Consider the following 24,582-nt stretch of genomic DNA (forward strand, 5'->3'; position numbering starts at 1 on the left):
TCTGTTCAGCGAACATTGAATTGACCAGTCTCTGATAAGTCGCTCCTGCATTCTTTAGGCCGAATGGCATGACTTTATATTAATATAGTCCTCTATCAGTAGTGAAGGTTATGTGTTCTTGGTCCGGAGGGTTCATGAGGATTTGGTTGTATCCTAAGTAAGCATTCATGAAGCTCAAGAGTTTACACCCCACCGTAGAATCTATAAGTCTGTCTATGAGAAGAAGAGGAAAGCTATCATTCAGGCATCCTTTGTTTAGGTCGGTGTAATCGATACACATTCTTCACAAGACCTTTTGGAGCAGGAGACTTTCCTTGGTCGGATTCTTCTTAACAAGGACAACATTTGCTACCCACGTTGGATAATTGACTTCGCAGACGAAGCCTATGCTTTTGAGTTTTTCAACTTCTACCTTCATTGCTTCGTACCGTTCAGCGTCATAAGATCTTTGCTTCTGTCTCACTGGCTTGGTCTTGGTGTCAATACTTAAGCGATGACAGATGATATCGGGAGAGATGCCTAGTATGTCCTCATATGACCAGGCGAAGACCTCAGTGTTCTCTTGCAAAAAAGAGATCAATGCCAACCGAATGGGTGGTAACAAGGTGGTGTCAATCTTTACCATGTGATCTGGATAATCTTTTGAGATAGAGACCTTCTTCAGCTCTTCAGCGGGTTTTGCTTGCTGGGTGAAAGAGTCATCTCGAGGATCGTTGGGTTGACTATTGCCACCGTGAAGATCCAAGTTGACTTCGTCTAAGCTGGTCTTTATCACTTGGTCATGTATAAAAATGGTTTCCTTGGGAACAAGCAGGTGTTGTTGCTTGACCGAAATATTGTAACATGATCGTGCACTAAGTTGATCTCCTCTGATGTAACAATTGCCATAAGGGGTTGGAAATTTCATCAACAACATATGTGTAGATACCATGGCCTTGAGATCATTAATGCATGTGCGTCTGAAGATGACATTGTATGTCGTTGGGCAATCAACCACCAGGAAGTTAGTGGTAATGGTAGTTGTGTAAGGGCCTGTACCAATGGTGAAAGGTAAGTGTATGCTTCCCAAAGGTTGCATGATATCACCGGACAAACTTATCAGATGAGAAATCAAGCGATCGAGCAAGTGTTCAGCTACATTAAGTGCCCTGAAAGCTTCAGCAAATATGATATTGACTGAAGCCCCCCTGTCTACCAGGATTCGTTATACTTCAAAGTTGGCTATGTGAGCTTCCACGATCAGTGGATCATTGTGAAGGTAGATGATACCTCTTTCTTCCTCAGGGTAGAAACATATTGGATCCCAGTTAGGCTTTCGAAACTTGCCTTCCTTGATGTCTTCCACGTGAAACACTTGGTGGCCAGACCTTAAAGCTTGTTCACTATTTTTCATGGCCCTGTTGGAAGATTTAGATATGGTGTGCCACCACTTATGGAATATATCACATTCACCTGACGTTGGTTACGATTACCCCTTGGAGGGTGAATGAGGAATTGATCAATTTTTCCTTCACGTGCCAAAGCTTCAATATGATCATAAAGGGTGATACACTTCTCGCCGTCATGGCCGTTATGCTCGTCGTAGCAGTAAAACGTGCACATGTTCTTCGTAAGCTTGTAACCCGACTGCTTCGGCATTGGCTTCGATATCAGATGTGCTATGCTAGGGTAAATGGCCACGCATGTGGCGTTCAAATGTGTGTATGTCTCATACCTCGGGGTAGGGCCTATCCTAACACGTGTTTGGCTCACTGTGTTGACTACCTGGGGGCAGGCATTATCGTGGCGATACTCGTGGTTATCGCGATAGTGTCCCTTACTCTTTTTACTAAAATGGGACTGGTGAGGTTGGAAATCTTTCCTTTTGCCCTGAGATTGATATGTCTATTGACTTGGCGAACTATTAAGTAAGGCAGGAAGAGGCACCGCTGCCGTTTGGAAGGTCAAAGTCTCCTCATTTGCTTGGATCTGGCTTCTACTCCCTACTTGTTGATAAGGGGTGGTTGTAGGGGCTTTTCCTTGATATGTCTTTGCCTCAGCGGAGGCATGGTTGTAAGCATGTGCCATCACCTCAGATTAAGTCTTCCAAGTGTTGGCATTGATCATTTACTTGAAGAAACAATCACGTAGGCCTACTGTGAAGGCTTTGAGGGCATTCTTGTCGTCTGCCTCGGCACAAAGGGAATACTCATGGTTGAAGCGACCAGTATACATACGTAATGACTCGTCTGGCTTCTGATGAATAGTGTACAAGTCATCCACATAGTGCAAGCGATCGATCTGGAAAATATGTTGAGAAATAAACAGTTTCCTCAATTCCTCAAATGAGTATACCGTCTCAGGTGGAAGACGACAATACCAATTTAAAGCTCCGGCAAAGAGGGGGGAGGGGAAGAGAAGACATCGTTTTTCGTCGGTGTGCATCCGGTATGCCATGGTGGACTCAAAGAGGTTAAGGTGTTCAATCAGGTCCTCCTTTTCAGTATAGAGTTGCAAGCCAAGCTTCTACTTTGTCTTTGCTTAGAGTGGGGTGTCGAGGATCCTCCTTGTAAGAGGGTCAAGCCTAGGTTGGTTTCAATCAGGTATCTCAGCTTGTCGTTCGGCCTTAAACTTGTTTACTTCCTTAATGAGCTATAGGACAAGAGGGTCCTGAGTGGAGTTATATACCACTGGAGCTTTCTTTCATAAATCTCCATCTCCTCTTGGAAGTAGGAAAGTTTGATCAAGAGCATGTGATTTTTCCCTGGACTCACCGTATTGACTTCCAAGGTATGTCTGTCGGAACATCTCTGAGTCCCCTATACCTTCGTGTTTGTCTAGGACTTGTTGCCCCTTCCCCAAAATGGTAGCTAGCCTGGGACATGGGAAGGGACTGAGTCTTTTAGAGACCCTTGGGTCATTGATCTTTGAGCTTACATGGATGGGATTGTCTCGACGTTGCTTTAGGAAGTCTCAACAGTCGCGAAAGATGGCTTTCGATCCTTCCACTTCTTCTGTAAAAAGGTGCATTCCTCCACTCCTTCTGCTTCGGGTCGAAGCAGCTAGGTTGAGAAAAGTCTCATGTTGGTCGCCATTTCGATGAATAGCTCGTTCCTTAACCGGAATACCTATGTTGAGGGCAAATAACCCTCCGTATTGAGGGGTACCCAGTTGATGGTTGACTTCCATAGAGGTGTTAAGCTCGTGTGTTTTAGTATATCTAGCCTCGTGGAGCATCTCGAAGACCTTCTCATACTGCTCTTGGAGGATCTCATTCTTTATCGCTATCTTGTTGTTCTGAGCTTCCAGCTCATCGACTTTAGCCTGAAGAGCAAAATTCTTTTGTTCCTTCTTTCGTTGCTTCGCACCAGGTGCAAGAGGGGTGTCATTCTGTGTGTTGTGGCTTCCTTCGTTCCCCATGTGTGAAAGGGATACCTGGTCAAAATAGAGTGTACGAATAGTGGAAACCAACTTAACAAAGCTGAAGAGAGTGGGAATAAGTGTCGTTCCCACAGACAGCGCCAAATGTCGATGCACAAAATCAGTGAGGACTTTGGTACAACAGAAAGTGTTAAGTTTGTGACCTTCGCTAGATTGCTCCGGTCACTAGTGTGGATAAGTATGTAAATTGATAGGGACAGGGAAGCAAACACAAGATGTACATGGTTCACCCAGATTGGCTACGTCCACGGAGTAGAAAAGTTCTCATTAATTGTAAAGGTTTACACAAGTACTTAGGTTCAAGCTCTCCTTTAGTGAGCGCTAGTGAATGAATTAGTACAAATGACATGCGAAAATATTGTGGGAGAATGATCTCGTTTTATAGAAGAGAGTTTCTAGCTTTGTTTTGACATTGACACGTGTCGTGTTGTGATTGGCTTCTGATGTTGCCACGTGTCGCGCTATGATTGGCTTCTGATGTCGACATGTGTCGCCCTGTGATTGACCTCCTGGTTGGAGGGAAACTCTTATGGGTCCTTGATGGTATAATGTTGACCGGTGCTCAGTAGTTTTGGGATTGGTCAAGTATGGTACAAACATTATTATTTTATTTTATTATGTTTTTTTATTTTTTAAACTGAATTGGATTTTTTGTTTGGGCTATCAACACAGCCTAATAAATTAGGTTTTGGTTCTTGACTCATTTTTAACAAGGCTAATAAAATGAGGTAGGACCACTTTCACCCAAAACAAATTGTGGCATTAGAGAATAACACCGGAATTTGGTGTTCTTGCCGGACAATTTCTCCAACTCTGATTCAGGGTCAAAACTCAACCAAAAACCTTCATTCAAAACGCAAAATGAAGATCAAGGAGTAAGGATTTGAGCCTTACCAAGATGGAGTGACGTTGCCATCGAGATCGTCTAGAAAAAGCCCTAAAACTCACGACCACTCGCCGGAAAAATTCAAGAAATGTTTTTCCCCAAAGGTTCTACATCCACACCACTCCAAAATGTCTCAAAATATCCTTATCTAGTCTAAACATAATTTTATAGCGGTCTAAGGAGCGTACCTTAATCAAAAGGTTCGAGATCTTGTTGGAGTCACCATACCATGACTACACAATATTGGGGGTGAAAAAGGATAAGAGTAGGACGTGAGGGAGAAAAGGAAAAAGGTCTTGATGGTTGTAGTGTGTGTCCGAGTATGTGTGTGTGTTGTGTCAGGGACGAGAGCACCAAGAGAGGGAGAGGTGCGTGAGAGTGTGAGGGAGAAAATGAGAAGTTTTTGGAGTAGGGGAAAGGGCATGGGTAGGATGGGTAAATAATAAGGCCCTTGATTGGGCCATAGGATTTAAGCCCTAAACATGGGTCCAAAGAAGAAATAACCCAACCCAAAATAGAATTTCGCCCATTCTCATTCTTAATTCATGCCATTGTGCTCATGACGTCGACCACCATTTAATTTTGTGAGCGAGAAAATAATTTAAAACTATATATATCCATCCACGTCACTAAACCATAAGGGCATTATCGACATTTTACATACTGAAGGATAAAATATATAATAATTTGAGACGGGCTGTTACAACCTACCCCTTTAAGAAAATGTCATTCTATCGCGTTTGGATTGCACTTATTCCTCTTTCATGCCTCCAAACTCATACTTTCCTTCTTCAGTATAATACTTCAATATAAAATTCTTTATGAAAACCTCAAGTCAAAAAAATAGATATGTAAAAACATAATGTCAAATTACGTATATATAAATTATAACATAAAATTAAAGTAATTATACTAAAATAAAAAACCAAACATAGAAAAATTTCACCTATGCTTTCGCAAAAGGACCTAGATACTCACTTGTGTAACGAACCCAACAATAAGTTATTGATATCACAATCTGCAGCCCGCAATACCAATAACTCACTGTCGTGTCGACAAACAAGTAAGGAATTCCAGAGGGTGCAATATTACCATCTTGCCCCCTTATTGGAAAATACATATACATCGCCTAAACAAAGCCTCAATCATGCTCATGCACTACCTTCTCAGGACACATCGTCAATATCATAAAAATTTTCATCTTACAATCTCGATCATTCAAATACCTATTCGCAATACTTTTCTGTAAATCACCTACTGGGCATAAATACTTATACTATTTCTCAAACAATGCCACGGTCATAACCAGAAATGTAACCGCAGTTACACATAACTCTAACCAGGGTAAGTGCCTACCAGTTACGTACTGTGCATAAAATCTTTGTATATCGGTTCCAATGGCATCATATCTAAGCCAAAATTGTATCCGTAATTACAAGCAACTAAAATAAAGATAATGGTATGTTGCAACCAAGCTAATGGTGGAACGAACAAAATGCAACTCTTCCACTAAGGTTTGAGTAACTTGTTTCAATCTAATCGTTAGTCTTAGGGGTGGAAATATGATACTAAACAACATCTAATACTTATAACCTTCATAAAGACTTCCAAAGGCTTGGAAGTGAAACAAGTAGCACGATGAAATATAAATATGCCAAGATGATAATCTTGTCGGGTTTCTGTTTGCCTGAACCTGTATAATAGTCTAGAAGCAGCTTTCTCATAATACCATCATCCTCCGAAAGCAAACAGAGAAGAAACTGTGGTTGTCAAGGAAGTTTGGATTTTATTTCTTCAAACATCCTTTCTACTCTAACCAAAGGTGAGGCGCATCTAGACTAAGAATTCTCTTCAAACATCTCAAGTGGAGCCTAAATTTTAATTTCTTTCCTATCTCCACATTTGATCATATCACGAACAATGACTTTTAGATTACATCACGTGGAGAAGTTAACAAAATCCCACTTCTATCTTAGTTGTCTTCACAAGTGTCTTCTTGTTGAAATTTCAACGCCCATTTTAAGGAAAGAAATTATCGCCAATACTTTAAGCTTTGAGGCTGGAAGAATACAGCTTTCCACTTAAGTAAAGCTACCACCAATTGAAACACCATATACGCATAGCATTGGTTCAACATCATGATTAGTAATTTTCACATTCTCTACACATACAAAATAACTCGTATGGAGAGCGTATAATGATACTTCCCAACTCCATTCATTCAACAAAAGTGATTATAACCATTCAAACTATTTCTTAATGGGTTAAAGGTAACGCCATATCGATACTTGAATTTTCCAACTGAAATAGAATAGGAAAAGCTGAAAGTGTTCAAAGGTAGATATGTCCTTTTTATACAACTGGACTAATACACGATGATGCTCTCATAAATGTTGATTTAGTCCTTTTCACTGCCGCTATCATAATTTAGCTCATTCCAAGAGTAAATGTACTTAAGAAATTCTAAGGTGGATAATAATTTTGGACACGTTCTCCACAGAGAAATGTTATTTGATTTTCAAGCAAAGATGGTAAATGATGACTCCAAGTCATAGATAAGATGGCTCATTCCTAAACAGTTCTACATATTGGAAATATAGGTGATAATCCGTCATGCTGCCTCTGCATAGCTGAAACATCCAAAGAACCCGCCATCGTGGATTTCCCAAAATGATCAATGTCAATGAAAGATGTAACACAAAAGTAGATTGAGACCACAATTTGGTTGTCAGAATTTTATTCATACTAACATCACAACTAAACTAACTTTCCTTGGTTGCGAGTTGCGAGTGAGTACAAACATTATAGCCGAAAAATCTCTAACCAATTGTCGATAAAATCGACCAGACTAAAGATATCTCGAAATTCACAATATTTTGTGAGAATTTCTACTTTCTTTCGCTACAATCATTTTGGGAAAAAGAAAGAATCTCATCCCCTGATATCATCTCTCCCAAGAAAAGTATCCATTTAATCAAAGTTTACAGTTTAGGAATCTGATATAAAGCTAACTAACAAAGCTCAGGAAATTTGGTCTCACTGTCATGGCAGATAAGAAGGTCGTCGATGAGACTATTATAAATTTGTCAAACCATGGAGGCAAACTCGAGTTACAGAGGTTGGTCGGCTAGACCATCAGCTCAAAATAAGGGATAACGGCTCTTACTCGTCACTCGGTCAAGTTGTTAAAGTCTAGGTACAAACCTAGGGTTCAATCTTTCGCCTTCACAAATAGGTTTGAAGTTCCTTGAATAAAATGCTTGATTGGGTCATTCCCTAATTGTAAGCTTTAATAACTAAATTTTTCCAAATGGTAGGAGTTCCTCGAAAGGACGCAAGGAAACTAGTGTAATATGAGAAAGTAGATCGATGATAATATCTCATGTAAGGCTTTGGAATATGACGCTTGAATATACGTCCTCAAAACCTACCATAATATTTCCTTTCACCACGCCACGTGTTAATAAGTCTTCACAGCTTTCTCGATACTTACCATAATATCTACCCATGGAAGTGATCCAGAAGGTGGCTAGTCGAAAAGATTGTGTTTACCTAGATAGGTGATAAGGTAGAAACAACTATGAGTTTACCGGTGATAAGGTAGAAACAATTATGAGTTTACTGTCCTAATACAAAGCTTGCTCCTAACTTTTCGTAATTTAGTTTCTTCGGCTCCAGCAGTCGTTGTTAATCAGTTTATTAGTCGCGCCATTGATTGACGTATGTACGATAATTTTAATATTGCTCGTTACCCTAAAACTGTAAATCGACGTTCTGGCACAAGGGTATCACTTCCAGATACTAGCATGTGTCTGGTATCAAAAATCATACCGCCTAAATACTGGTTGACAATTCATGGATATCGGACAATATCATCAATTAGTAGTGCCACTATAGGCTGATAATCTACTTTAAAACGAGTTTAAACGGAAGTCGATCTTTATCCTGAAGATCCAAAATGATAACTAGTGTTTAAGAAAATTAGTACTATTGGGGACCAAAAGTGATTATTCCCCTGATGTTCTTATGTTAAGTGCTATCCTTTTAGCACTCTACTGTCACTCAAGACAATTTTGGAATCTTGACGAAGTAAACTTCGTAGAAATCCTAATAAATGGTGTACTAACGGGTATTGCCAAGGAATCAAAATCAATTTCGGTTACCTATCTCGAAAGGGTTGATAATGATGGCTCAAGAATAATGATGGATTTGATTTATAGATCCCTGGTGATACATCGATATCGATACATTAACCCTACTTTAGGGCCATCAACTAGTCTTAAGTCTACGTCTTTCCTTGGCAAAAACGTTTTTCGCTTTAAGCCTAAAAGCGTTCACCAAAATAATATTCTAAAATATCGACAAGTCGGCAAAACTACCTAAAACTTAGGAAAAACTAACACATTTTTTGCAGTCGACGAGGCAACAAGTTCGAAAATTAGACTCATAAAATGCTTTCATCATGCGTGTAATGGATGCAATACTGCCCAACTTATGCTCTGATACCAAATTGACACACCCCAACCAAGAATGTCCACTAGGACTCTAAATCGAGCTGTGCTGGCCGACACCTGGAAGATGACAAAGCCATAAAGTATGGTGATGTGGAAAATGTGAATAAATTTAAACCTAATAATGTCTAAAGACGAGAGTGTGCTTTGAATGGGAATGAACTCATTTCACACGTGACGTCAGAGCATATGTAAATAGTGTGGGTAAAGATCATACCCTCAGAGGTAGTCACCTATATTGAGATTCGCCAAGAATCCTCTCGATACGAACTTTCAACAATTAAAACTTGGAAAGGCGCAAAACAAAAACATGAGTGGGCAAAAACAAAACTTTTCAAAACCATTTCTCTTTCCAAAAGTAATAACCCCTCGTTGTAAAACCGTATAATTTGCTAAAAAATAGGATACGTACATATAACAAAACCATACTCAAATTACCAAAATCCACATATATACCATGTCAAATGTCTCAGCATAATGAAATAAGTAAACCAGGTGAAATAAATCAATCAAAGTAACATGTCAGCCGGATCCACCTATTGTGGCATGTACGACTGAACCTATAGCTTATCAAGTATGCCTGCACATAAGTCGGAACCACCTAATGTGGTTTGTACGACAGGGTTGGGTGTAAATAAGTACACTCAAGTGCTACGATCACGTGAAAACTATGCAAATAATCGCAGGTCACCTACGAGTCGAAACCACTTATAATGGTCTGTATGACTGGACTGTGCACCAAACTTGGATCCAAGGTGAGCATGTGGTGTGGGAGGTGAATATCACGTGAAGGACTATGCCCTGGCCACGGGTGGGAGCACTAACACCGGGGTGCAGGTTTATGTGCTCTGAATGCATCTATGTATCACCATCATAATGCAACTCACAATCATCAATACCTATACTCACCTGGAACTTACATGTGCGTCCGCAGCATCAACAATATCATACACAACTACTAGAAGCATATTCTAAGATATAAACCATTTGACATGGTATTTAAATCATAAAATCATTTAAATCAACTTTTCTGGCAAAAACATAAAGCATATATATATATAAATATTGAATACCAGAAGCCCACTCACTGGTATGTGGTAGGGTCGTAACCCTCGAGTCTAGCATGGCCCCGCTCGTCCTCAGGAAACGTCTCACCTGTATGTGAAATAGCTGATTAAACATTAATTCAATAGCACATACATAAAACCTAGGATCAACTTCTCATACGTCGCTCAATTAGGATGTTTGAATATACTATCGTGGCCTACTCAACACCACGAGCATCCCCTAAATTAAAACTAAGTGGACCTAATTCACTTTAAACATAAGGCCTAAACCAATTAAATGGCTTAGGTCAAAATTGAAATGACTTAAAGGTTGGGCTGGCCATACAGATTCCAAAATATTTTTTTTTTTTTAATTTTTAAATTTTTTTTTTTTAAACAGAATTGGGTTTTTGGTTTGGGCTATCAACACAGCCCAATAAATTAGGTTATGGTTCTGGACTCATTTTTAACAAGGCTAATAAAATGGGATAGGACCACTTTGATCCAAAACAAATTGTGGCCTGCTGGAACTATTAGAGAAGAAAACCGAAATTTGGTGTTCTTGCTGGACAATTTCTCCAACTTCGATTCAAGGTCAAAACCCAACCAAAAACCTTCATTCAAAACCCAAAATGAAGATCAAGGAGTAAGGATTCAAGCCTTACCAAGATGGAGTGACGTTGCCGTCGAGATCGTCCGAAAAAGCCCTAAAACTCACGACCACTGGCCGAAAAAATTCTAGAAATGTTTTTCCCAAAGGTTCTACATCCACACCATTCCAAAATGTCTCAAAATATCCTTATCTAGTCTAAACATAATTTTATAGCGGTCTAAGGTGCTTACCTTAATCAAAAGGTTGAAGATCTCGTCGGAGTCACCACATCGTGACTACACAATATTAGGGGTGAAAAGGATGAGAGTAGGACGTGAGGGAGAAAAGGGAAAGGTCCTAATGGTTGTATTGTGTGTGCGAGTATGTGTGTGTGTTGTGTCGGGGACGAGAGCACCAAGAGAGGGAGAGGTGCGGGAGAGTGTGAGGGAGAAAAGGAGAAGTTTTTGGAGTGGGGGAAAGGGGGGTAGGATGGGTAAATAATAAGGCCCTTTATTAGGGCATAGGATTTAAGCCCTAAAAATGAGTCCAAAGAAGAAATAACCCAACCCAAAATAGAATTTCGCCCATTCTCGTTCTTAATTCATGCCATTGTGCTCGAGCACCATTTAATTTCACGAGGGAGAAAATAATTTAAAACTATATATATCCATCCACATCACTAAACCACGAGGGCATTATCGACATTTTACATACTCGGGGATAAAATATATAATAATTCGAGACAGGCTGTTACAGTATTATATAAATTGAATATATTCATTATAGGCTCAACTCCTTTTTTTTAAAGCAGGTTTAAAAAGCAACCTACATACTACTTTTAAAAGGTGATGTCTAGACTAGAGGCCATTGCTTTTAAAATAAGCAAGATACTTAGTTGACTAAACAATATTTATTAATTAACTTTAAAGGGAAGTAGTTTTTAGTGAGAAAAGGTAATACGAAATAGAGTTTTAGTCACTTTCCGTTGTAGATTTATTGCCAACCCATTTAAGAGACGAACGGTTGGGTTATATAACATGAAACCGACCCAATTTTTTTTGTACTAGGTCAAGCCTGGGGTTTTCACAACTTAAACATGCCAAGCCTTTGTTTCCAAAGAACAAAACCACATGTTAGGCCTTCATAAGGGTTTGCTCTAAAATACGCCTAGGGGTGAGCACAAAAACTGCTAAACCAAAAACCAAATCAAACCATGATAAAAAAAAAAATACCATAAAAAATCGCATTGACCAAAAAAGTCAAAATCAGGACAAAAATCGAACCGGACCGTCTCAAATCAGTTATAATTCCAATTTAGAAATACTAAAAACTGGAGGAACCAGACCGAACCACTTTTAATATAAATTATTATATTTTATGTAAATAAGTCATTTTTTTCACGAATGCCATATGCATAAGCATATACTCTTAATATCTAAAAAGCCCAACCGCACCAACCTCTTCCCAGCCTGATGGTGAAGTGGACTTGCATGACACTTGTTGGTCCAAGTTCGAACGTTGGTGTGCTGCTAAAAACCCCAGCATCGTGGTTATAAATGGGTTTTTCCGATTTAACAAGGTGATAAATCTATAGCAGTCACTTAACATCCAAAAGGGAGACCTTTAAAATTTTTTGGGTGATCCTTATTCTGGGAAAAGGATCCACTTTGTGGTGATCTTAGGGATCTCCACATCCTAACAGTTCATCGTACATCGTGCGATAAGTTTTCGTCATATACTATTTATGTTTAATTTTAAATATAAAAAAATTAAATGATTTCTAACCACACGATAGATGATGAATAACTAGAATATGAGAATCCCTAGAATCCCCACAAATGGATCCAGATGGGATCCAAATCCCTTATTCTGAGCAAGTAACTCAGCATCATGGATCTTGCAAGTCCACTAAGGTGCTAAAGCAATTTGTGGGTGGGACATTTGTTACTTCCTCTCTCTAATCTTCGTCAACCACCAGTCATGAATCTTGTAGATCTAGTAGTAGAAACTCAAATTTGTTTGAATTTGTTGTTGAAATATGTGTTTGGTAGTGGAAGTAGAAGATTTGAAAAAATATATATATATATATATATATATAATTTTAGTTAGAAATGTAACATAAACCAAACTGTATGATTTTAATAACAAATTTAAATGAAATTACATAGAATGTCTCATGTATGACAAATTTTTATGTCGTTCAATATGTTACGTGTCAAAAAAATCTCCACCGAAACTTCTCACTAAGTGGAGCCCAAACCAACATGAATAATGCACCATTACCAATATTTGGCATGTAATATCCAAAGATTTCCATGTGTAAAGAACTCAAGCCTCGAAGATATGGTCCACCAAATTCACCACGTCTCGTCCACAAATGGTGAGGCAGCGAAGCCATGCCGGCCTAGGTAGTCATTTCTTTGTTATGGTATTTTGACAAGGTTCAATCACATAGATCCCACAGACAATGTTTTCTGCTCGTCAGCTTTGATTCCTGTGTCTATATTTAATCGCTAAATTTAGTCCCCAGGGGCTTCTTTTCTAGTTTCTAGTTTTGTGGAAGGTAGGGTTGCAGACTTGCAGTACTCTCTGATCGGATATATATGGACTTGCTGATCATCCTTCTTTATAATGATATACAGATGTAACTGTTAAAAATTCTGAAGTAGAAAATCTCCTAAACATACTAGAATTTTTGAAACTATTATTATAAGATAATAATGAACATATTAGAATTTTCGACATAGTATTATAAGATAGTTATGGTATGTGTATGTAAGACTTTTCATGTTTTTGTACCATAGGTCGGGATGATCTGCTTAGTTTCATTACTAATTACATCGAGACATTTTGTACAAAAACTTTACACCCATTAATATGTGCATGTAGTTTGGTTGGGGATAAAAAAACAATGTCGTTATAGGTCACTGAACTAACTCTGAAACTTTGACATGGTAAGAGTGGACTAACTCTCAGCCTATTAAATCTAAATTGGGATTACGGATTGAAAACCTTTGGATCACAAGTTTGGACCACAAATTGAAAACTTAAATCAAATTCACTAGATCGAAATCAAAGCAAGTAGTGTTACCAATGTGGAATTAGCTACACATGAGGTAGACTAAAGAGTGATCCCAAAAGAGATGACATCTTCAAGAATAAAAAAAGATGACATCTTGAATAATCTACAGTCCAACATTAGGACCCTAATCGAAATGAATAACGGTTTATGATGAATGATTTCACTATGAATTGCATCAAGACCTTTAGTATAAAATCCATACCCAATAGTTGGTGCTAGTAGTTAATCAGTGACTATATCGATAACCGCCTGCAAGCATGTTTTGTACTAGAAGTTTGATCGGTTTGATTCAACCAAATTACGAATTAGAAGTTATGAACGGAGTTTTGGACCAGTTTTGCTAGCTCAATTTGATTTTGCCGCTGAATTCAAAACTTGAAAGAAAATAATAGACCAATGGGTCTGGTTTAGGGACACTTTGGGATTGCTTAAAAAAAAAAATTATTTCTATTGCACTTTAAGAATAATCAGTTGTAAATTAAAGCAATTGAGCTTTTGATAAACTGTAATTTAAAAATTTTGTGAGTATAAAAAGCAGTGTGAAAACGTTTTGTAAATTTTAATAAGTGATATAATGTATAGAACGACAAAAATAGACATGGTAGTAGGGGTAGTGATGACGATAGTGGTCGTTGCCGGCGACGGTGGCAATGTTGGTGGTGGTGGTGGTGGTGATGCCAGTGGTGTGTAAGGTTGGTGGATGCAATTATACGTGGTAGAGACGATGAATGTGACGGTGGCGATGGGGCGGCGATTGTGATGGCAATGACAATGGTGGGTGCCAATAGTGTGGTTTGGTGGTTCAAGTGTGTAAGGGACAATGGTGGTAGGCCTCGACAGTGGTGGTTGTGGTTGTGGTTATGGTTGCATTCGTAGCATTTTGGTTGTGGTGGCTACGACGATTATGGTGCGATGGCGATGGTGAAGGTTGTTGTGGTGACAATGGTCGGAGTCGTGCTTGTGGTGGTGGTGGTGGTCAGTGGAGTACCCAAGAAATATTATTTGGAGGGTCAGTAAGAATAACGCACTTGCAAAATTTTTTGAACTGAATAGCATGCAAATTGGCATTTTGTTGAGCCTTGGAAGGCTTGTCGATAAATGCCAATCACTTTCGAGCAAGCGTGTCGACAGATGCTAACGTAGGCCGAATCAGCCTATCGACAGATGCCCATATCAGCACATACAAAGGTATGAGGCTAGCAGCCACCCAACTGTCCTTACAAAACGATGATAATCTTATATCATATGATCTAAAATGCTCTCTATGTCATTCAGGTAAGATTACTTCTATGGTAATGGATACTACTCAACCAGCGTTCTAGCTTTCGAAATCAAGACAATGTGAACCTCAACCAGCACGTTCAATGCTGAGAAACTAGCCTATGAAATTCAATAAGCTGAATCAAACTCTGACCTTTCTGCTTCAACTTAAGACATGCAACTAGAATTTACCCTTGCATCATATCCTCTTCAAGTACCTAGCCTTCCAAACCAAATAGGATCAACAAATTGCATAACCAAATTCAGAAGATTATCAAACACCCAAATCCCAAATGTACCTAATCTAAGCATAAGGTCAAACAAAAGCAAAACTTCAAAAGGCAAATGAGAAGGAAATTTTGCATTTTTTATTCTTTATGCACCTAACTATGAAAAAAGAAAAATATTCTGCAAATAAATAACTGGAAGTCAACATTCAGTGCAAAAAGTTCCCAACAACCAAATAATTCAAGTAAATTACATAAATGTAGAATATGCAGCAGAAAAACAGATATCAATCTACTTAAATCCACCCTTTTCCCACATTTTCTCAGCAACCAATCACTCCCCCAAAACAAGATACAAAACAAAAAACATCAAAACAAATCCAACCCAATTCACAAATCTAAAAACCAACAATAAAGATTCTAACTTTACACTGAAATTCAAAGTATTAATGGGCAGGAATCAAAACTTACAAGAACTAATGGGCAGGAATCAGCTGAGCTTCTCCCTCTCTCTCTCTAACAAGTGAAGTGGAGTGAAGGAAGCAATGAAAGATTCAGCAGAGATGTGAGGGAACACAATTAAATGGGAAAATCTTTCATTATTTTTTCTATGAGAGGTCAGAGTCAGCGTCCAGAAACTCACTGTCTCCCCTCCGCAGCATTAGCGAGGCCCCGTCTAGTTCAAAGCAATACATGGGGATAGAAAGTGGGACTTTTCTGTTTGTGGACAAAAATAAAATAATTAAATTATCTTTGGAAAATAAAAAATAGAATAAAATGCACACAAGGTTGTAATTTTCTAACGTCTCTTTGGAGAGGGGCTTTCATTTTCAAATTCCAAATGGGGGCGTTGGAGTGGCCCCTCAGTGGTGAGGCAGCGTGATAAAGTTACCTAGCAGTGCATGTGGAGGACGAGTGTTTGTGACGTGGGAAGTGGGGCGACGGGTACGTGGCAGTTGAATGGGGTGAGTATATGATATTTTCCATTCGTAAATCTGAAGTGTTAGTTTCGTCTCCCATATATTATGAGATGCGCTATCCACACACCTAATTTTATTTCTCACATATCTCTTGATAATTTTTATACAATGATTTTCTTCAATTCATCCGATCCGACGGTCGAAAATTAAAAAGACGTTTGAGAAGTAAAATGTGATGTGTGAATATCACACTCCTATATTATAAGTTTGATATTCAATTATGGTTCTCTCGTGGATCCGATACTTCCAATATCTTGGTTATATTGATACTAAAGATAGTAGTGCCAATTTTATTTTGAAATTGTTTTTTATAGCAGAGGACAGTTGGAATTTTCTTTGAAAATTAAAAAGGGAAATGCTAAAAGTTAATTGGTCAATTTAACATGTCGTGGTAGTAGTAGTAAGATTTCTTTTAGATTTATTTCATTAAAAACAAAAGTAGTCGATCTTCATTTGTTACAAGAAATTTCCAACTCAAGTTTCATGTACGATAGTTGTATAAAAAGAAAAAAAATTGGTGTTTCAACCGAGAGAATACCAACTCATTCATAGAAATTTACTAGAAAAATTGCCCGCGCTCCGCTGCGGGTTATGAATCCGTAATCACAATTTAATAACAAAGTGTCCCATAAGATACCACAGCTTTTAGTGTTCTATGATTCACCTCCGAAGTAAGTACCAGCAATATACAATTCGTATGATGAGTTTTTCATATGAATTTGAGACTGATGACTATTTAATTTATATCTAAGGTTAGTGGAAGTGCTTATATGCTGGATAGGTGGACCCGTACTTATGGTAGGTCTTCAGCAAGAATAGGTGGTGCATAAGCATCAAAGCTTAATCCAAAATTTACCATAGGTATCAATAATAATTTTATGCATATTTGAGGCAAAGTTACACTTGATTTTGCAACACATTCATTCCTAAACATTTTATAAATTAATAGAACAACTAAACAAACAGGGTAAAATAGGTTTTTCAGTTATAGAACATTCTATTTATTTTACATCAAAAGCATATTTACAATCCAAAGGGGAGATTTCTAAGTTTTACATTCATATACACTTCCAAAAGTCTCCCACTTTGTTTAGCGTTCATTTTGCACCTATATTTTACTAACTCTATGTTAAAAGTTCTATGTACATAAAAAAAAACGGATCTGAATGACTAACAGGATGGACTTGCAAGCCCCAAATATATACAGTTTCAAAAATTGTCCACATGGTTCTAGTTTTCATGTTGCTTCTTTGTCCTTGGGCTCATAAAAAAAAAAAAACTTCCATTTGTTCTGTATTGTTCAGAGAACTTCAATCATCTTTGCACTTATTCTTGCTGTAGATTGAAATTATATTCTTTGTATCAGAAATATGATAAAAAAGAAAATTAACCAACAACGATGTAAGCCATTGTCTAGAAAATGAGTAGATAAATAGACAGAAAGGAGAATTAACAAATTCTGCCCATCCAAGTTCAACTCTACACAAACATAAACTTAAGCATTTGACCTTTTCCTCATGTGTTCACCAAGTTGGGAACCAAATAGCAAAATTTCATCCCCATAGTCCTAACCACAAAGTAAAGCAGTACCTATGGGACCTAACTAGTAGTTAAAGCATTAATAACAAATAGATGTAACGTACCAGGTTTTGGAAGTAGTAGATACTATTTCAGTTTTGTTTGGAGACATTTTGTTCCTGAGGGATTTGATGGGAAAATCTTCGGTGTCCGAAGCGTTTTGTTCATCTATTTCTTCGGTAATTTCAGTTTCCCTTAAATCCATATAAACAGAAGAGAGATTAATACATTAGTAAATATCAGGTTATTTGAAAATATAGATACAAATGAGATAGTTACAATGAAAACTCTTACCTCTTTGGTTTTTTTTCTACTCTTAGAGCTGAAACGACCCTTTGGAATTGAACTTTCTGTAGACGATGTTGTGACAACAGAGCTGAAAGTCTGAGCTGTCGTATCTACCTCCTCAAATTCAACCAATGATTCATAAGAAGCTTTGGAACTTGATTGAACAACTTGTATTTTGTCGTCGAAAATCGCTTGGACCAAGAGATCATTTCTGTTGAAATCATTTTTCAAATTCCCAAATCGAAGTTGAAATTTTTTTATTTGTCCTTGACATTGGAGAATTGCATATGGCAGCTCTTGTTGATTAGTAAACCCTTTTTTGACAACTAAATCATAACATGAAATTCCAAATAAACGTTCAGCCGGTTTATCAATGATGATAGCACTGGTCTCATCGCTGGCGTCTTCGAGTATTAAACTTACTTTGAACCTAAGTATATGAAGAACAATGTTTAAGTATAAAGCTTGTGAAATTAGTAATAAACATTTGGCTTACAAAGGTAGGGGAGTTTGAACATTGTGCTTTACACAAATTAGTACGTCGTTATTTTCATCTTTTCTCAATTGTTTGTAGCAGCATGGACATGCTTTGTACCACCATCCAACATGAGTGTCAAAATGTGTAATGGCTGCTCTACATAAGACTGAAGCGTTCTGAAATTGCAGAAAAGAGAAACCAAATCTAAATTATATTTTTTCTTTCAATTATGTTTTTTTCATGTTCAAAGTTTAAAATCTAAGAATGATATGTACTTCACTAATTTGTTATATACCATATGAGGAATATAATTTATTTAACAACAATAAATGATGTGTGTTAGTATTACAGCAGCTACACATGTTTGATTTCTAAAACATTGAGAAAAGTTTGTTTACCTTGTACAAATCTGGATCCAAAACATTCAGATCCTGAACAGACAGTTTTTCAGCGTTTTCCAACTATTCTGATCCCATTAGTTGTCTTGCTGACGTTGGCAACATTTTTACAGAATGAGTCGGACCAACAAAGCTGCACATATTTTTGTATTCAAATTAAAGAGAATAAGAATCTAAACCATGAAGGGATACTAACATGTTCATTAAGCATTTATCAATTGAAAAAAAAAATTCAAATATTATACCATAAGAAAATTGAAAGAATAATTTTCATACTTCTATAGATCTATTGTATCACTATGTAATGCATATACAAACATGGCTTGTGTTTCTAAAGTGTGGGCTCTCAAAAGTTTGTCCAAATGTATATGTAGATGTTGTTATGGTAGACTAAAATAAACACATTCTTATGAGAGAATTTTTTTATGAATAAGGGAAAAAAAAATAGGTCCTGAATTTTAACAAACCAAAATATTTTGACCCTAAAGAGAAACAAATTCCGCTTCATCTACTATACAGTAACAACAACAATGAGTAGTATACATCATTTTTTTTTAAACAATTGTAGTCAACTTGACAAACCTTTCCAAGTTTGTACATAGCTTGCATAAGTTGACCATACTAAGAAAAAAATGTCTGCTAGTTTGCAATGTACAATTTCAGGTGGTTCTAGCCAATTATTTGATCAAACTAACATTGAAGAAAGCTAGATCATAGCCTTTTTAATTATAGAAACATGTAAACTAAAAGAAATATATAAACATTGTATTTCTAGATGTGTTTACTTGAATTAACAGTTTCATATTTATATGCATATAAATAGTAAACAGGTATATCCATAGTTTTTCCCTCATACTGAATTTCAACATGAAAAAAAATATTTTAAATCATTTGGAGTTTAGAAACTGACATTGCTTTGTAAGGAGTTGCTTCGGGAATGTCTGGATTGATGAAAATCATTATGGAAATACTATTGTTCAGCACAATGTTTTCTGGTTGTTTATAGATGAGGAATTAAATCATTATTCTATACAATAAATATGAACAATTGAAAATAGATCTGGAAATTTTTATACCTCTAAACCATCTAACTTTAAGGCTTGTAAAAACACCCAAAACTGGTGGGGTCAAGTGTTCCAGAGCTTTGAAATCAAAGGTCTTTGCAGTGTCACTCCACAATGTCAGGTTAACATCTTCTCTCCTAAGTGAACGGATATTAAGAAAAAACATTAGTATTTTGAATAAAATGTGCAACAATTTTGAGAAATTCAAATGTCTCCATATATTGTTGACCTGATATTTTGCAACTTCACTTCACGTATTTTCTCCATTGTCTAATTATTGATCATTCTGTCCTCCAAAGGCTTTACTGCAGTGATGCATCCCAGAACATCTCAAAATTTGTCCAAAGATTGTAGTTAGATCTCAAGATGCTTCAAAAGATATTGACAAAATGATACTAAACTGATGTTAAATTTTTTTATTTTTTATATATGTACAATTACCTGTGAGAATATCATCTTGATTGATGCGAGAAAACAGTTGGGAATAATCAAGTAAAACCGCTGTGAGGGAATGTTTGGATGAACACCTGGCAACTCTTCAAAATTTGTTTTTGTATTGAAGCACACTTGCGCATCATGGGGGACAATTTTGTAGGATGATTTACAACGACTAGTAGAAAAGCGAGTGATCTCATAAACATGATTAGCTTTAATTTTTGGAGCAACATACTCATAATCTATTTCTTTTGCAGATGCTTGAATTGCATCTTTCTGCATGATTAAAAATAATTTAACAAAATTAGGTAGATAAATATGAACAGTACATCTTTTAAAGTCAAAAAATATAATCCAATAAAATGATTTTCTTATTTATTTATAGGAGAATTCAAAAATTGCATCTTTCTGCCAAATTTAGGTCATCATTATTGATAAATGCATGGATCATGGTATTATCAAAATTAAAAACAAAATTCTTACCATTTCATCAACCAATATACATTGAAGACCACCAAACGTATTATCCTTTCCTATAACCTTAGGTCTCCAAATTCTGCATACACGGACTTTGATCTTCTTATTAAACTGAAAAGGTCCTAAATTTCGGATAGGATCTATCTTCATTCCGCTACAAAACTGCAAACAAATTTACATGGCATTAGATGTCAGTCGTCTGGGGTACTGCTTGTTTGATTTTCTTGAACCCCCTTTAAAACGAGAGTGTGGTATACATTATTTATAAATGTAGACATCTAAATTTGAACAAAAGAAAAGAATACCATCACATGAAATAACGCATTTCAAGATCTAGATTAAAAGGACAACTAAAATATATAGAAGAGTATCCAAAATGATATCCATTGAAATTACAGTTCCCCTGTTAACTGAATGAAAATAGAACATCAAAGTGAGATTCTGTTTTGTAATCCAATTTGGTGCCTAAAGAAGAATTTTGGCATTCAGTCAATTACGTGTGTTCAATGCCATTTCTTCGTAGTGGAATTCCATATAACAATGTCAAAGCCACATTCTGCAGTTTAAGCTAATTTAACGCTCGTATCCTAAATTATTATGATATCAATAGCTACTAACAGAGTTCCATGATCACTCGAACATCCATTTTTCTATGATCACCAGAATATCTAATGTTTATATCTTAGAATACTTATCAATACATATGCAAGGTAATTGCTTTCACTAAATTCAAGCAACATATTTTGTTCACCATAAAATTGTAAATAATTGTTTTTTCAGTCAAGTAGCGACCAGAAGAAGAGGTTAATCTAAACCAGTCTAGTAAAGAGTAGGAATACAAATAATCTAAACCATAGTCTTCTTTCTATCATTAAAATATTACCTTCCAAACTGAAAAAAGGAACTCACCCATTGAAGGAGGATTAGAACTATTAAACATAACTGAATTCCTAAACCACTCAAAATATTACCTTCAAAATATTCACCTCTCAGAAACACCTTGAAATCCCACAAAGTTGTCCAATTTCTAGTAGAATTCACCTTCTTCCAGTGTTGGGAAGCTATACCAGAAAACAGAAAGCAGAAGAACAAACACTTGGTCTGCACAAATTATTCAGATTAACAAAACCCATAATTAGATTCATTCAGGGTAAAACACACAAAGCAAAGAAACACCAATCAAATGAAGTAGCTTTCATATTCAAAAAGCTAAAAATAAAACAACCCAGAAAAAAAGGATAACAAAAAATGCTTTGAAAAGTTGAGGAATTTGGGTCTGGATGGTCCAGCTCCTCTTCTGAAAATGGAGGCTGCAAGCAAAAGCCTAAAAACCACAACCCAGGATTATACGACTTTAAGAACTACAAATTCAGAGTTTTGAATACTTTCATTTGTTTTGGATATACATACAACTAATTACAATTCAATCATATTAGGAAAATAATTAGACTATACAATAACATCAATTAAATCTTAAGAATGATAAAATTTGCTGTATTTCAAAAAACCCATATGGAAACGTGTAAACAATTCGCAAATGAGATTCAGAGTTAAATAAATACCTTGGGTACTTGATCATGAGGTCGCGAGAGACATGACAACGACAAAGACCGATGTACAGCGAGTCAAACGTGTGGAGGATGCGTTCATGTCATGGTCGAGCAGTTCAAATCAGCAAGGAAGTTGCCGCAAGGATGCTGGTGAAGAAATAACTGAGGAAACACAAAAGGAAAATTGTGGTTCATGGATTGGCAACGGAAGAAGATTCATGCGGTGGGGGAGGAAAACGGTGAGGGAAAAAAACTTCCACGCGTCGCTAAAGTGTTAAGCATATGACAGCAAAGCAAAAAGGGCAAGGTTGTAATAACATACAAATAAGTGAGGGCCAAAAAGGAAGAATTCCACCCAAACAGAAGTCCTCTGAAACTCCGATTTCAATATAATCAAACACAAACAAAATACCAACTCAACTTTGATTATAAAATAACAGTACACAACAACGATTTGATAAAATAACATTACACAACAATGATTTCAACGATCAGCAAAGGTTCAAGGCATAATCACCCTAATTAAAAAAAATTGACAACACCCCAAATCCTCCTAAAACTCCCTATCAGTATATACCAACTCATCCCCCCAAATCCTCCTAAAACTCCCTATCAGTATATACCAACTCATCCCCAAAAAATTTGCACAGATAACAAACAAACAATAGCAAATGCAATATATAGGAAAAAAAAAAAGAAAATCCAAAGCCAAAGAAAATTGGAACTTACCAAGGATGCACAAATGTGTGGCCAAAGAAGAAAAACAGGCGAGCGACTCCGTCCATAAGAAGAAAAAGAACACTGGAATTGAAGAGAAATCCGGTGAATCAAAGAGAAATCGGTCAAATCGAAGAGGTGTGCAAAGCGATGAACGCATGGGCAAAAAATGGAGGAACTGTGAGGAACAATGTGCAGAAGAAAGAAAAGAACGCTAAAATCGAAGAGGGAGTCACATGGAAAAAGAGGATGGCCAGGATGATCAACACGTGGCCAAAGAGTGGAAGAACTCAGACGAAACGAAAGGATAATAATAAGTGTTCGTGGCAGGAATTTCCGTGGGGAATGCTTCCTAGTTGACGAGCACATAGCTCCCCGAGAGGTTGACGCCGGTTGATGCTTTCTGTCGGGCTTCTGCTTTACTGGCGGGCTTGTCGGGTAAGGCTGAAAGAGAAGGACAAAGTTAACTTTGAAAGGTGCCTTTGTGAGGCCTTAGGTGTAGGCCTTGAGGCTCACAATCAAGATTAACTTTGAATTGCTCAGGTGTGCCACTACTATCTTCAGCATGGCAGATGTAGAACGGATGTTTGAGTTTTAATTATATATATTCAAGAGACTATGTTAGTTATTGACAACTGCCTTTGTGGGGCCTTAGGTATAGGCCTTGAGGCTTCCCATAAATAACTAACTTAGTACTCAAACACATAAGGTTCATTTTGTTGGTTATATGGGTCTTATAACCATCATACTTCTGATTACCTGAATCCAAATAGGTGCCTTTGTGGGGCCTTGAATAGGCCTTGAGGCTTCCCATCAGAATTTATCCCGTACTCGAACGTTCTTGCCCGAGAAATAGGATGAATCCAAATAGGTGCCTTTTGTAGGGCCTTGAATAGGCCTTGAGGCTTCCCATCAGAATTCATCCCGTACTCAAACGTTATATGGTCATCATAATATAATAGAAATAAAACTAAGTGGTAGGTCGATTACTTGCGCCCCAAGTAACTTCGGACTTTTTGTTTATCAAAGCTTGTCGTGGATGGGTTAAGTCCACATCAGGTTCTTTTTTATGCCTTGAGGCCATGGACTTTTTAGGGTGATCAAATCTTATATGCCCGAGGGCTTAGAGTTTAGATCTAGTTTGAACTGTGAAGACATATTCAAATCGGATTCAAGCGTTGAGAGAGTCTTTTAATAGCTATATAACTAGAAATAATTTGGATACAACTTGAAGTATACAACATATTGCTAGGCTAATGAATGAAAAGACAAAAACAAAGAAGGTCGGGCAAGGTTGATCGTCTTGCAACTTCCTATCTTTGTGGGTAAACAGAAGGTTTGAAAGCTTAGAAAAGGGGTTGGGAGGTGAGTTTGCAGAAAGAAAATCGATATTACAGCAGGCGTTGAGCAGTGTAGCAGAGCTATTACAAAGGCTTTGTCCCGAAAGGGATGAAGGCTTGGGCTTACTACAACTTCATTTTGAAGGCAAATCTGGCTTTGAGCAGAGTTTATGCTTTTGTTTGTTTGTTTTGAGTGTCCTTGATTCTGACTTTTCTTTCTCCTTTTATAGCCACCTTGGCTTGGCCTCCTGTA

At 37.2% G+C, this 24,582-nt stretch overlaps 1 protein-coding gene and 2 long non-coding RNA genes across 3 annotated transcripts; all 3 read right to left on the reverse strand.

The window, feature by feature from the left end:
* Window positions 1-14,667: 14,667 nt before the first annotated feature.
* LOC139190609 (uncharacterized) lies at window positions 14,668-15,747 on the reverse strand. The gene is made up of 2 exons (XR_011574927.1): window positions 15,496-15,747; window positions 14,668-15,020 (listed from the first exon to the last, which is right to left on the reverse strand). It is a non-coding gene; the product is annotated as an uncharacterized lncRNA (long non-coding RNA).
* Window positions 15,748-16,965: 1,218 nt separating this feature from the next.
* Window positions 16,966-19,346, reverse strand: LOC139190790 (uncharacterized). Its single transcript, XM_070811268.1, has 6 exons — window positions 19,329-19,346; window positions 18,747-18,809; window positions 18,367-18,524; window positions 17,877-18,300; window positions 17,648-17,776; window positions 16,966-17,339 (listed from the first exon to the last, which is right to left on the reverse strand). Exons 1-5 carry the CDS (start codon window positions 19,344-19,346, stop codon window positions 17,768-17,770), a joined length of 672 nt encoding a protein of 223 aa, XP_070667369.1. The 3' UTR covers window positions 16,966-17,339; window positions 17,648-17,767.
* A 699-nt stretch (window positions 19,347-20,045) lies between these two features.
* On the reverse strand, window positions 20,046-22,439 carry LOC139190610 (uncharacterized). The gene is made up of 5 exons (XR_011574928.1): window positions 22,285-22,439; window positions 21,694-21,783; window positions 20,729-20,884; window positions 20,252-20,521; window positions 20,046-20,115 (listed from the first exon to the last, which is right to left on the reverse strand). It is a non-coding gene; the product is annotated as an uncharacterized lncRNA (long non-coding RNA).
* Window positions 22,440-24,582: the final 2,143 nt, after the last annotated feature.

The sequence above is a fragment of the Malus domestica genome, chromosome 13, assembly GCF_042453785.1.
Source record: "Malus domestica chromosome 13, GDT2T_hap1".
Lineage (NCBI taxonomy): Eukaryota > Viridiplantae > Streptophyta > Magnoliopsida > Rosales > Rosaceae > Malus > Malus domestica.

What these genes read in the sequence shown, in the direction of transcription:
- LOC139190790 (XM_070811268.1), bottom strand. An exon ending in TGGATCCAGATTTGTACAAG is followed by an intron (nt 18,525 to 18,746) that starts GTAAACAAACTT and finishes CTGCAATTTCAG; the next exon opens with AACGCTTCAGTCTTATGTAG. An exon ending in GTTCAAACTCCCCTACCTTT is followed by an intron (nt 18,301 to 18,366) that starts GTAAGCCAAATG and finishes TCATATACTTAG; the next exon opens with GTTCAAAGTAAGTTTAATAC.